At 33.3% G+C, this 12962-nt stretch overlaps 3 protein-coding genes across 3 annotated transcripts; 2 read left to right on the plus strand and 1 right to left on the minus strand.

Annotated features, from left to right (window-relative positions):
• Nucleotides 1-467: 467 nt before the first annotated feature.
• Nucleotides 468-3118, minus strand: LOC105800259 (protein cornichon homolog 4). The gene is made up of 4 exons (XM_012631268.2): nucleotides 2675-3118; nucleotides 2125-2306; nucleotides 807-929; nucleotides 468-705 (listed from the first exon to the last, which is right to left on the minus strand). Exons 1-4 carry the CDS (start codon nucleotides 2744-2746, stop codon nucleotides 669-671), a joined length of 414 nt encoding a protein of 137 aa, XP_012486722.1. The 5' UTR covers nucleotides 2747-3118; the 3' UTR covers nucleotides 468-668.
• A 2582-nt stretch (nucleotides 3119-5700) lies between these two features.
• Nucleotides 5701-9041, plus strand: LOC105800261 (methylsterol monooxygenase 1-1-like). Its single transcript, XM_012631270.2, has 5 exons — nucleotides 5701-6193; nucleotides 6776-7098; nucleotides 8037-8184; nucleotides 8265-8297; nucleotides 8530-9041. Exons 1-5 carry the CDS (start codon nucleotides 5864-5866, stop codon nucleotides 8608-8610), a joined length of 915 nt encoding a protein of 304 aa, XP_012486724.1. The 5' UTR covers nucleotides 5701-5863; the 3' UTR covers nucleotides 8611-9041.
• A 372-nt stretch (nucleotides 9042-9413) lies between these two features.
• LOC105800260 (probable protein S-acyltransferase 14) lies at nucleotides 9414-12318 on the plus strand. Its single transcript, XM_012631269.2, has 7 exons — nucleotides 9414-9799; nucleotides 10271-10511; nucleotides 10607-10698; nucleotides 10906-11029; nucleotides 11109-11194; nucleotides 11268-11333; nucleotides 11872-12318. Exons 1-7 carry the CDS (start codon nucleotides 9611-9613, stop codon nucleotides 11998-12000), a joined length of 927 nt encoding a protein of 308 aa, XP_012486723.1. The 5' UTR covers nucleotides 9414-9610; the 3' UTR covers nucleotides 12001-12318.
• Nucleotides 12319-12962: the final 644 nt, after the last annotated feature.

Below are 12962 nucleotides of genomic sequence, written 5' to 3' on the forward strand. Positions count from 1 at the left end.
AATGAAATAATCAATTTACTTTTTAATCTAATGTATAGGGATTAGCTTGTCGATTTTTAATAAAAGAAGCAAAATGCAATTCGACTCATAATACAATAATCTCCGGATTTTATATCTCCATTTAATTAACTAAAAAGGAGGAGGAAATTTTCAAAATAACAGCATGTTGTGTACTAATAGCACCAAAATCAACCTATTTTTCAATGCTTTTGTTGGGAACTTTAGATTCATATATTAGCCCATTTGGTTTTTTTTGATAGAAAATTCTCTATAATTTTCTGCTCCAAGCTAATTTTTCTATGGCTTTTTCCTCGCATCTTGTTCACTAAGCCTTAAATTTCTTGTTCATCATTCTTAGCCTCACCTTATCAACTCAACAAATCAATACAATAATTTTATATATTGTTTTCCCCCTTTCTTGCTAATTCTTGTTTATGTCACCAATTTCGGACATGACACAAGAACGAGGCTAGCTTAAGGCCTAAAAAACAACAAATACCAGATGCTTGAAAAAAATATATTGAACTAAAACCAACTGATATTTCCTCAATACAACCTTCCATTTATGCTAAATCAGTTACAACAGATCCGAGCTGAAACAAGGCAGGAAAAAATAATGATGTTAATGGACGATTAATGGCAGTAGTTGAGATAGGTGACGGCTCCGGTTAATCATCATCGTCTTCAATCGCGGACCAGATCATCCTGACAATACATACAAGACTTCTCATGTCAGCAGCTACTAAAATTAAAAGAAACATATTTGGAGACAGCAATCTTTGCACTTTTTGGATAACAAAAGGTACCAGAATATATCGAAAAAGAGGAGAACGACGAGGTAGGCGAGTTTAAAAAGGCGTCGCTTCTTCTCCCTATGAAGCAAATTAAATATCTCGGTGACATCTACCAGGTGCTGTCTCTGTGCGTAACTGATAAGAACAGAAAAAATTAGCGCATTGGCCCGAAGCATATAAAACTCCCAGGGTGCTAAACAAAAACTTATGTTCCAGGAAAATATAATATTATGGATGGAATGTGAGATTATCAATTAATTTGGCTGATTCAGGTGTTTGATTGACGGAATGTAACATTTTATCTAATTTTCCTTGTTATGGAATTTGTTATTTTTAACAAATTTTAATTCGTTTAATATTTTTTAATCTAAATTTTAATAAAATTAAGATAAATTCTTACAATTCTTACTTTTTATTATAATTTATTTATTAATAAGTAAATATATTGGGTTGAAATAAATTTATAAATCATAATTATAATAATGCATGAAAAAGTGATTGCAACATCAACTATAATTATAATCGAAGTAATATATAAATAAAAATATTAAATAAAATATAATGATTATAATTGCAATGTATGATATCTATTGGTTCACTATTAAGAAAAAGTCTAAATTCATTACAATAATAAAACAAATGACAAATTAGTCCAAAATTTAAAACTAAGCCCGTAATTTTTGTAACGAGATTACACTTATATTACGGGATGATTGGAATATTAAAATCTAAACATTGTAGTCTCATTCCGGAATATAACATTACGGGCCATAATGTTACATTCGGATGATTGGAATATTGAAATCTAAACACCTTCTAAGTATCATATGCATTGATCTACAAATAACTAAAATTATACAAGGAGGCCAAGGCTGTTCATGCAGATATTGCAATGCTCCAATCAATCCTCTCCAGATATTGCACCTCCCCTCACGTCTATTGTTTTCAATCTAATGAAGATCGATAAAGCATTTCATTGAGTCCATCTAAGGATAAAACATAACCCGGCGCATATTACACTCACAAGCTAAATGAAAATTTGTTTTTACGCTTGATGCTTCATAGCATCAGTCTCTAACCTAAGAGAGGGCAGCAAATCAATGCCAAAGTAAAAAATAAGCTATCTATCAAACACACGAATTAAGATTTTTCCGAAGTTTGAATGCTACCTTAACTAACATGCACATTATCCATAAGCTCGTCGGACTAAAACAGAACAGATCAACGAGACAGGGCTTAAATCCGACCATGAACCGAAGGTAGAGAAAACTATCCTCAAAACCGACTACACTACTGATAAGAAGTCTAAGAAGATGAGAGAAAAACTTACAGTCTAACATTGTAGTATAAATACGGAGCAGATATCAGCGCCATGATCCAATGCCCCGTTAACAGATAGAATAAACATAAAATTCCTTGTACTACAAATTCCGGTAAGACCACGCTGTTTATCCGCGATGAAGAATCGTAGGGATTGATGTAATCGAATTCTAAATCAGCCAAGCACATAAGCTGAAGCAAAATTATGAAGCTGTTACAATCCATTCCCATTCTCAGATGAGCAAAACAAACAAAAACAATAACATCAGTAAAATCATCAAGCTGTCATAATACATTCCCTCCCATTCTCATAATATCACTAATGAGCTATGCACAATGTAACCATGTTACTGGAATTTGGATCCTACAACAATGTTCAACACATAAATGCAATGCAAAAATAATAGTTGTTCTCATTCTTTTAGCATTATTAGGTAATTTAGTTGCAAATAAAATGAAGAATCAACTAAATAATCATTACCCACCATGCCATTGCAACAAACCCAGAAAAAGGAAAAATGAAAGAAAAACAAAGATTGTAGGTTTAGCAAGGAATTGACCTGATAAACAAGGAGAACAATAAGGGCAATGAGGATGAAGAAAGAAAGAATCCATATAAAGAGATCTCCCATTCCTTCTTTTTTCTCTATTTATTTGATTTCCCTTTTGATTTTTTTTTTTTTTTTGGCTTCGTTGATAAGAGAACGGAACAAGAAGACACAGTTTTGGCTACGCCGGAGGTTGGTGTTGGGTCCCAACTCGGAAACCGTTGAAAGATCCGACCAAAAGTAAAGACTTGGAAGACTTCTTGTTGTTTTAACCCTTTCGGGACTTTAAATCGAAATTATTATATGGAACAGGAATTGAAATTCATGCAAATCAGCCTGCAGAAATCAAATCGGACAAATGCATGGTGGCGTCAGAGCATCGGATTTTTTTAACAGTTGGTGGAGGCCAAAGCCCAAAGTGGAACCCTTTAAGAAGTTGTTTGATAATTGCGGGCTTGTTCGGCAGTTTTAAGTACATTACAGATTGGGCTTCTTAACCAATTTCCTTGTTAGGCGTGTAATGGTGAGGTGGGTCGGAAAAAACGTACAGAAGAACAGTAGCAGTAATGGGGATTGATATCGCATGCTGATGGAAAACAAGAAAGAGAGTCCAAGCACCAAATGATTACCACACATCACATCACCATCGATCATATCGGCATTCGCCACCGATATTTTGGGGCGCTAATCATCAGTCACCCATCACAGGAGCTTTTGCTTTGGTCCACTCTGTATGATTGGATTTCGATACGCATTTTACCCCTTCTTTTCCGGCTTAAAAGTTAAAATCCAACACTGTTTTGACTTTTAATTCTCACTTCAAAAAAAGTAACAATAAAAAAGTAACTCTTATCTTATCACTTTATTGTTGCCCAGCTTTTTATCATTTGATGACTGCCACTGGCATGATATCACTGAAATTATCATGCATACATTGCACTCTCACTAGTGCCCACAGTCCTTTGCTTATTTCCTTCTTTCTCAACTCACATTTCTTGCTTTGTTTCTGGAGATTTGTATCCAATTCTATCATCTACAGATTTATTTTTTCAGTAATCAAGCAAAAATATGCATATGCATATCATTTATTTTTCCATCTTTCAAACATTTCCTTTCTTTTTATTTTCTTCCTAATTTAACACACTCCATTTATAAGAAAATGAAATCTTTGAGGGGTCAAACAAAGACCAAAATCAAATAATGATTGGGTTGTTAGGGTTAGTGACTCAAGGTAAAAAAAAAAGGAGTAGCGTGAAAGGACTAATGATGAGACAAAAATAGACACTTAATATATCCATCAAATTTTATCTTTACATATTTACGTTTTAAATAATATTTCTAGTTATTTTATTTAAATATTTTACTTTCTTAAAAGTATAATTATAAGTGTAAAATAATTTTACATCTATAATTTGTAAAAAATAAACAAAATTAAAATTTATATATATATATATATATCTGCTTTGATTTTTTTCCTTTGCACAAGTTGTAATAATTAGAGCCTTCCTATTCCTATACGACTTATCATAGCCTGGCATAGTGAAAGCTGAAATAAATATTAAACCCTACCCTACTCATCATTTATAATTACTTCATTTGTTTTAATGCTTTGTAAATAATTTCTACTTTTGCATAATCATAAATACTTCACATCGTTTTCCATCAGATTTCTAGTTAAATCTATTTTTAGGTCTCCAAGTTTAAATCCGATTTAACTATAACGTAGGTGTAGTATGGGTGAAATTATGAATTTTTTCGACTCGAAATTAAATTATATATTTTACGATAATAAAAAGGTAATAGTATGTGTATTTATAGTTTTATAAATTATAAAGGACTTAAATAAAAAAATCTATTTTAGCTCATAATCTGCCCCTGATGTATAGTGTTGTTATAATCTATAGGTTTGAATAACTCCGATCTTCACCGTCAATAATCCATTTTAACTTGATTTCCGATAATTTTTGTTTGAAATATTTTTATTGTTGTCACTAAATCGAAATTAATAGTTTTTTCATCTGATTATTTATGTGGTTAAATTTTTTAAAACTTAAATGAAAATTCAAGTTCCCAAATAAAAAGTATTGCTTTTGTACATAAAGAAAAAAATAGATATTAAACAATCACAACATAGAATAAATCAACATAATAAATAAAACTCATTTAAGATAAATTTACCCAGAATTATCGTGGAATTAGACCTAATCATGGGTCGGGTTCAAGTTCGATTGATACCAAATTTTACTTTCATTTTTCTAGGTTTGGACCCAGTTTGATCTGAAAAATAGGATTAATATTTTGCCCAAACTTGACTAAGATTAAAAATGCTAAACTCGAACTCGACTCGACCAACCCATATTAAAATAAATATTTTTCAACAAATTAAAAATGTCTTAAAAAAATATTTATACTTAAATAACACTAAGATAATTGCAACTTAATAAGCAAATGCCTCTAGAATAGTAACAAAATTAATAAAAAAATCCAAACAATAACAACAAAATATAAATAACATAGTAACAAAAGGTAACAAAATATTAACGAAACAACAACAAAACAATTGGTTCGAGTCGGACTGAACTCAAGGCCCAAAAAAAGGAATTTAAACCCAATTTTCAAATTTATATTATTGTTCAGCTTCAAATCAGGTGGAAGCCGAAATTATGTAGTGTAGGGAATTATTTCCTTTTAAAAACAGACAGATCACGTGCTAATGTAGAGGCAGAATGGCATCGGATCCTGGTTTCTTACCTTACATATGGTATGAGTAGTATTACGTTTTCAGCTCCTCAAATGCATATTCTTTTTGTCGAAATAAAGCTAATAGTTGAATTGAAAATAATATAATAATATTATATAAATATAAGGTGTTGATATATAATATATTTTCCAGTATTTCCTCAAAATATATTAAAAATATTTATTTTTATTTATATCAGATAATTGTTGTTTATATTTTAAATATACATTATTATATTAATTTTATATAATTTAATATGATTATTAAATAAATCCTCGTATATATATATTCCCCTCCAATTTCCAAATCTGCATGCAAAGAAAGAAACAAGTAAAATTAGTCTTCAAAAGTGTTTCACTAATTCATGCAAGCTACGGACGATTCCCCTTAAATTGCCGCATCTTTTGACTAAGCAATAAATCCGCCACCACCAATCGCCGGCGCTGTCCACAACACTGAAAATGTTGCCGTTCGACACAATCGAGGAGGCTGCTACATTATTGGGACGGAACCTAACGGTGGCCGAGACGATGTGGTTCAAGTACTCGGCTAAAAAATCGGATTACTATCTTTACTGCCACAACATCTTGTTTTTGTTCCTCATATTTTCTGTGGTTCCTTTGCCGCTCGTTTTTGTTGAGATGATGAGATCTTTGGGTTTCGATAAATACAAGATTCAACCCAAAGTTAGCCTGTCGTTGCCTGAGATGTTCAAATGTTACAAGGATGTTATGCGGATGTTTGTTCTTGTTGTGGGTCCTTTGCAGTTAGTCTCTTATCCTTCAATTAAGGTAAAAACTCATTCGATTTTTCAGGATTTTTGTGGGTTGGGTTGGTTTTAAACTTTTATGTTTGATTACAAAGTTGGGACCTTTTGGTTGACCTTTTTTTTTTGGTGAAAGCTTGAGTTTTGGGAGAATGTGATTGGTCGTAGTAGGAAATTTGTTTATTCATGGGATATGCTTGTGTAAACATGAGGATTTCTTCAATTTCCTGACTTAAATTTTATGTTGGACTTAATGAGATTTTCATTTTCATCATGGGAATTTTGTTTAATATTCTCCCCCAAGTTTCAGTGACAGATCAGTTCATGTCATTTCCCCCCTCTGTTGAAGGGAGTTGATTCTTCAGTCTCATCACTGAGATTCTTGGAGATTTGAATATAGATGCCTATGTTCATTTAGACATTTAATATGACACTTTCTAATAATTTTGAATCTGTAATCTTATTGTTGCAACCTCCATAAATTAGCTTAAATGATAGAGTTTTCAAATTCCTTTTTTAATATTTTGATTTTGTACTAAACTGTGCAAGTTTCTGAGGCATAGTATTGGTTTATGTTTATCTAAGAATGAGGATGTTTCCTTGACAGATTATCGGGATTCGAACAGGGCTGCCATTACCATCGTTGTGGGAGATTGTGGCACAGTTGACCGTATATTTCATGATAGAAGATTATACCAATTACTGGATTCACAGGTTCCTCCATGGTAAATGGGGCTACGAGAAAATTCATCGGGTTCACCACGAATATACTGCTCCAATCGGCTTTGCCGCACCATATGCACATTGGTTGGAAGTTTTGATCCTCGGGATTCCTTCTTTTCTTGGTCCAGCAATTGTTCCGGGGCATATGATTACGTTTTGGTTATGGATAGCTTTACGGCAAATCGAAGCAATAGAGACACACAGTGGGTATGCATACTAGAGCTTAACCTTTTTGTATATTGTTTTTACTTTTCCATTTTGCTCAATAGCCTTTGTTTCTTTAAACTTGTGACTGAATGATGCCAACTTTAGAATAATTTTCATTACTTTTCAGAGCCTCCTTTCTATAACAAAGTGCTTGTGTTTTGATGGATCTTTCAACAGTTGCCAACTTTTTCTTGATATGTTCTTTTTCATAAGTTGAACTTTATTTCGCAGGGAATTACTACTAATTACCCCTTAAAATGTGGTGGAATGCAATAATCTATATTATATCTTGTTCAATGGTTTTCTTTTGCCTGCTATTTATTGCATTCTGTCAATAGTTACATCCATTTCTAATACTTTGTTCTGTTTTCATCATTTGAAAATTTATTAACTGATTGCTGTGAGTTAATTAGAAGTAACGAACTATGTTACTTGGACTTGAGTGTGACTGTTGGATGCTAGTATGTGACCAACATTTTCCAAGTTTTTCCATGTATTTGGAGGATCCCTGGAGCTTATGCCCCTAAACCCATGTGTCATACACCTGTGTCCAATACAGAGTACTTGATAGATAATGACTATCAAGTCGGGAACTTGCTATTAGAGTGATTGGGATTAAGATCTAGAGTGATTGGGATACTAGGTTAGCCATAAGCCATAAACATGTCTGACTGTTGGCATCATAAAGGCCAGGTTTAAAGGAGTAGCATGTTGAAACAGCTAGTATATTTATCTGCATGCGGTTTATGGTTATCATGTGTAAAATTGACCTATGAACAACCATGGAGATGAAAATAAACTTTTACCTTTCCTGCGTAAAAGTGGTAGCTTGTTATTAAGGTTTAATGCAATTTGTATAACAATGTTCAGTTTATGAACCTAGTAAGTGCTTTCTGATGCTAAAGTAGGCAGTTCACAGTGTAAGTTGCTTTATGCAGGTATGACTTCCCTTGGACTCCCACAAGATTTATCCCATTTTACGGCGGTGCAGATTACCATGATTATCATCACTATGTTGGAGGACAAAGCCAAAGCAACTTTGCTTCAGTTTTTACTTATTGTGATTATATCTATGGCACTGACAAGGTAATGAGCCAGTGCATGATTTCTCATGTAATCAGATGATAATTTTTCTTGTGTGATAAATTTCTTTCTTGTGTGATTAGGGCTATCGATATCATAAGAAGGTCTTAAGGAAGGTAAGTTGCTCATTTCCGTTGTTGCGTATCCCTTATTACTTGCATTGGCATCTTTTACACTTATATAAATATGCTTAAAACCGTTGTTTCCAAATATTTTTTCTTGCTTATAATATGCTTCATGAGTCTTAAGTTGATGGGTTTACATGCATGGCCTCACATATCAAGTCTTCCGGCTTGATAGTTTCATTTCTTCCATTCCACTAATTTATTCATTGCTGGTGTAATTTAGTTGAAAGAGGGGTCTAAAGTTGATGGTGCTCAAAACGGAGGCTCATACTATTATCCTACTCAAGATCTTAAATCCGAATAGCCAACTTGTCAATGGAGCAATTCTCTCAAGCAGCCTCTTCGGTCTTCCTCTCGGATCGCATGTGATAACTTATGGGAATCTGATTTTGAGTTGACAATCATTGTTAGTATGATGAAGTAGATTTCTTAAGTGAATTCAGATGAAGATTAACTTGGGTCTTTTTCTAAATGTGATTTTGTTGGTAGCTTGAAAGATATATCAGCTCTCATTATTTTGGTTTTCATGTCTTTTCCCTGTTTAAATCTTTTTGTTTAAACTAAGAAACTATAAATCAGACATGGTGTGTATTTTCAGTTGTCTCAGAATTAGTTTCTAGTGAAGTATAGGATGTGTTGATCTCGGTTTTGTTCACACTTTTTATTTTTCTTGAAGTATTTGTATTCGAATTTCATATCAACATATTTGAACATAAACATGCCTATTATTATCAAGATTTGATCTTTTTGGTGTTACGTTAATTAGTTGGCGACTGAAATAAGTGGGTGAGTATTTCGTCACCAAATACAAAATTTATGCATTTCATCTCTAAAAAATTATTTTATTTCTAACTCTGTAGCACCAAATTATTGACTTCGCCCGTAGAATAATAATCGATTACTGAAAATGAAGCGAGACATTTTAAGAAACTAGCAGAAGGGTCGCTTAGGCTTAAGGCCCAGTAAGAAACTGAAACCAAGACCCATCAATTTTCTCAGAAATTTCTTTCTGGGCTTCCCGAGAAAACCGTGTTGAATGAAATCATTACTTCCAGGACATAAAATTTGATTATATATATTTTAATTTCATGTTACTATATAAGGAATTTTTCAAAGTTCTAATCCAAACCTAAGCATCGAAAATACCAATTGCATCATCAAATTCATTATTTGACCCAAATTCCGGGGAACGGAATTCCTTTTCTCCATCGGAGTTCCATATTCCCCCCTCCTGAATTCTCTTTTTTCCCCTACCCTCAAAATCTCCTCTTTGTTCTATACAGAATAAATAAAATTTTAATTTTATGGCATGGAACGTGTTCAAATTCTGTACGGCACTACGTGCTTTGGGTTCGATTATGATCGTTTTCGTTCTTGCGGTTATCGGCCTCACTTACTATGCTGTGGTCATTGCTCATTATGGTCCAAGTCTCTTTCTTGGAAGCTTTGAAACCTTTTTTGCCATCGTAGTTCTCATCGTGTTTCATTCTCTGGTATACCCTTTTTCTTCATTTCTTCTCTTGTTTCATGATTTGTTTATGTCTGTAATTGTCCTATGAACAACAAAGATTTTAGCTTTAGCTGTTGATTTGATTTGATTTGTGATGGAATATAGGATTGTTTTTTCAAGGAGGAGAGTGAATTTAAGTGATTTTAATTGGTGAGTATATATACACAAGTGACTTTATTGTGAAGAGAATTCATTTTTAGCTCAAGTTTTCATTATTTGGTGATAATAGATGATATGAGAACTTAATTATTGTGAATTTTTATTGAGTGACTTTATGACTTCGGAGGTTTAGCTTAGTGGGGGTTTTGCAATGAAAATAACAGAGTGAATAAATGATATGAAACCTTAAATTAGTTGTGACAATATTTATGGTTTGATTTCCTTGTATGTGTTGTGATTGGTTTTGTTAGATGGCACTGCTGCATTTTGAAGTAAGCTTACCTTGTTTTTTCAGCTGGTAATGGTAATGTGGTGCTATTCTTCTGTTGTTGTAACTGACCCCGGGGGTGTCCCACCGAATTGGAGGCCCCTCACGGATGAGGAGAAAGGTGATGCCGATCCTTTGGTAGGTTCTGGTTATGGAAGTGCACAATTAGATCCCAAGCAGTCAGCTACGGTAGCCGTGAGCCAGGAGATACGTTTCTGTCACAAGTGCAAACAATTTAAACCTCCTCGCGCCCACCACTGCTCTGTTTGTGAGTCGTCTAGCTACATGAATTCTTCAGGTTGTAGCTTTTGTTATTATGCCATCTTTTAGTGAAAGATTCCTTGGTTTATTAATTGATTTCAGGTAGGAGGTGTATACTAAAAATGGACCATCACTGTGTTTGGGTTGTCAACTGCGTCGGGGCATTGAACTACAAGTATTTCCTTCTATTTTTGGTATGTTATTTTAATGCACCTATTACAAGTCTTGTAACTGCACATTATCATTGATGAGGTACTTTGTTAGGCTGATTCGTTTCTTTTGGCATTGTTCTCTTGCCACAACATATTTTCTGCTGGCAGTCGGTATATCAAGTCTTACACGTATTGAATAGATTCTTATGCCAACCAGACATCACTGTTTTTTTCTTAAATTTGATGCAGTTTTACACATTTCTTGAAACCACACTTGTCAGTTTATTGTTGTTGCGAGTTTTTATGGAGTTTTTTAACGAAGGCGAGATAGATGAAACACCAGGATCACTTGCTGCTACTTTTATCACATTTGGTAAGTTTCTAAAGGGTTTAAGTATCTTCCATCTCATTGGTTGTCAATATATTTTAACCGATTGTAAAAAAATTTTCAGTTTTGAACATAGCATTTACGCTGAGTATTCTTGGCTTTCTGATTATGCACATAACACTGGTTGGAGCCAATACCTCCACTATTGAGGTAATAATCTATGTTTCCCTTTGTTGCCAAAGTAATCAGTCAAGGTCTCGTTTTCACATGTTTTATTTTTCAGGCATATGAGAAGAAAACCTCTCCAAAATGGCGTTATGACCTTGGTTGGAAGAAGAATTTTGAACAGGTTAATTCCCTTTTCTTCCTTACCGAACCACTTGCTTTCGACTTTTATACTTTTTCCTATTTTTGTATGTTTCATCCAATCTCTGGACGTCTATTACATAAGATTTTAAGCATTGAATAAATATCAGAAAGAAAATGGTAAAGGAGAGCACGAAAAGATTGGATATTCAGCATTTGTGTTTCGGAAATTATTTCTCAAGTTGCTCTGTTACCTGTTTGACAATTGAACTTATCAAAGATCGGAAATATAGTTGATCCTTCATCTTCGGGCCTTCTATGCTTCGCTCGACCATATTGTGTTTGCTTATGTAGATAGACTTCCCTTCACTCGATAGCTTTCATCAATCCACCAGACAACATCAGTCCGAAAATGACACACTTCCAAGCTGCATAAATGCATATCTTACCATTGCTGTCTTGGAAAGTATAAATAGTTTTACAATAAATTCATCTTTAGTTGTCCTTAAGTTGAGGATTACAGAACGAATTCTGAAACTTATAATCATGATAGACAAAAAAATACTCTTTTCCGAATTCAGGTGTTTGGACTAGATAAGAAGTACTGGTTCATCCCAGCCTATTCTGAAGACGATTTAAGACGATTGCCAGCCCTTCACGGATTTGAATACCCAACACGGCCTGACTTGGAGCCACTCCAGCAACATTAACAAAGGAACAAAACAAGCTTTCAAGTTTCAATCACTCAAAAAAAAACTAGGTTGCAGCTCATGTATATATCTGTATCCTTGTGATTTGTAAGTGATTTCATCAGTTCTTTATTTTAGTCAGTGGTGTCACCGATTAAAGCTCAACATTTTCTATCCTTGTGATTTGTAAGTGATTTCATCAGTTCTTTATTTTAGTCAGTGGTGTCACCGATTAAAGCTCAACATTTTCGTTGATTTTCCTTCTTGCCAATCACGATATGTGATCTTTCCTTTTGAGTTTTGTAATCTTTATTTGCAATGATTGAAACTTTCAGAAAACAGTTCTTTCCCGTACCAGACATTAGACAACCTGGATAGTTGCCTGTAATTTGTGTTTATACGATGAATGTGAAAGAGAACGAAAAAAAAGAGTGCGGAGACATGTTCATTGGCTGGGCATGTGGTTGATATTGGTTGGATTTATGTATAGCATTATTTACATTTATTTAAATTCGGTTTGATTTGAAACTCAAATTTTGTTCAAACTTATTCATATTTTCAGGGACGAATCCAAAAATTTTTTTTAGGGGAGGCTGAAATGAAATTTTAATTTTTAATAGTCTATATCTTTATAATTTTAAAGGATTAAGTTATTTTTTTAAATTTTATGGGATTAAAGTACAATTTTATTTTTATTAATTTAAAATTTAAAAATTTTTTAAATGGCCAAAACAACAAATTTTCATTTTAGGGGGTTGGGCTCTTGCCAGTCCTCCTGGATTCGCTTCTGGTTCCAATCTTTTATTTTTTAAAAATATTTTTGGAAAAATGTTGCTTTTTATTTAATTTTTAGTTGTTATATATATATATATATATATATATATATATAATACAATATTTAGAACTATTTCTAATCTCTCTTCAATACTTAAGTAATAGGATAAACGCTTTAGCACGTTGGAACCCACATTCTCTTACATCGG

The sequence above is a fragment of the Gossypium raimondii genome, chromosome 9 (genome assembly GCF_025698545.1).
Source record: "Gossypium raimondii isolate GPD5lz chromosome 9, ASM2569854v1, whole genome shotgun sequence".
Lineage (NCBI taxonomy): Eukaryota > Viridiplantae > Streptophyta > Magnoliopsida > Malvales > Malvaceae > Gossypium > Gossypium raimondii.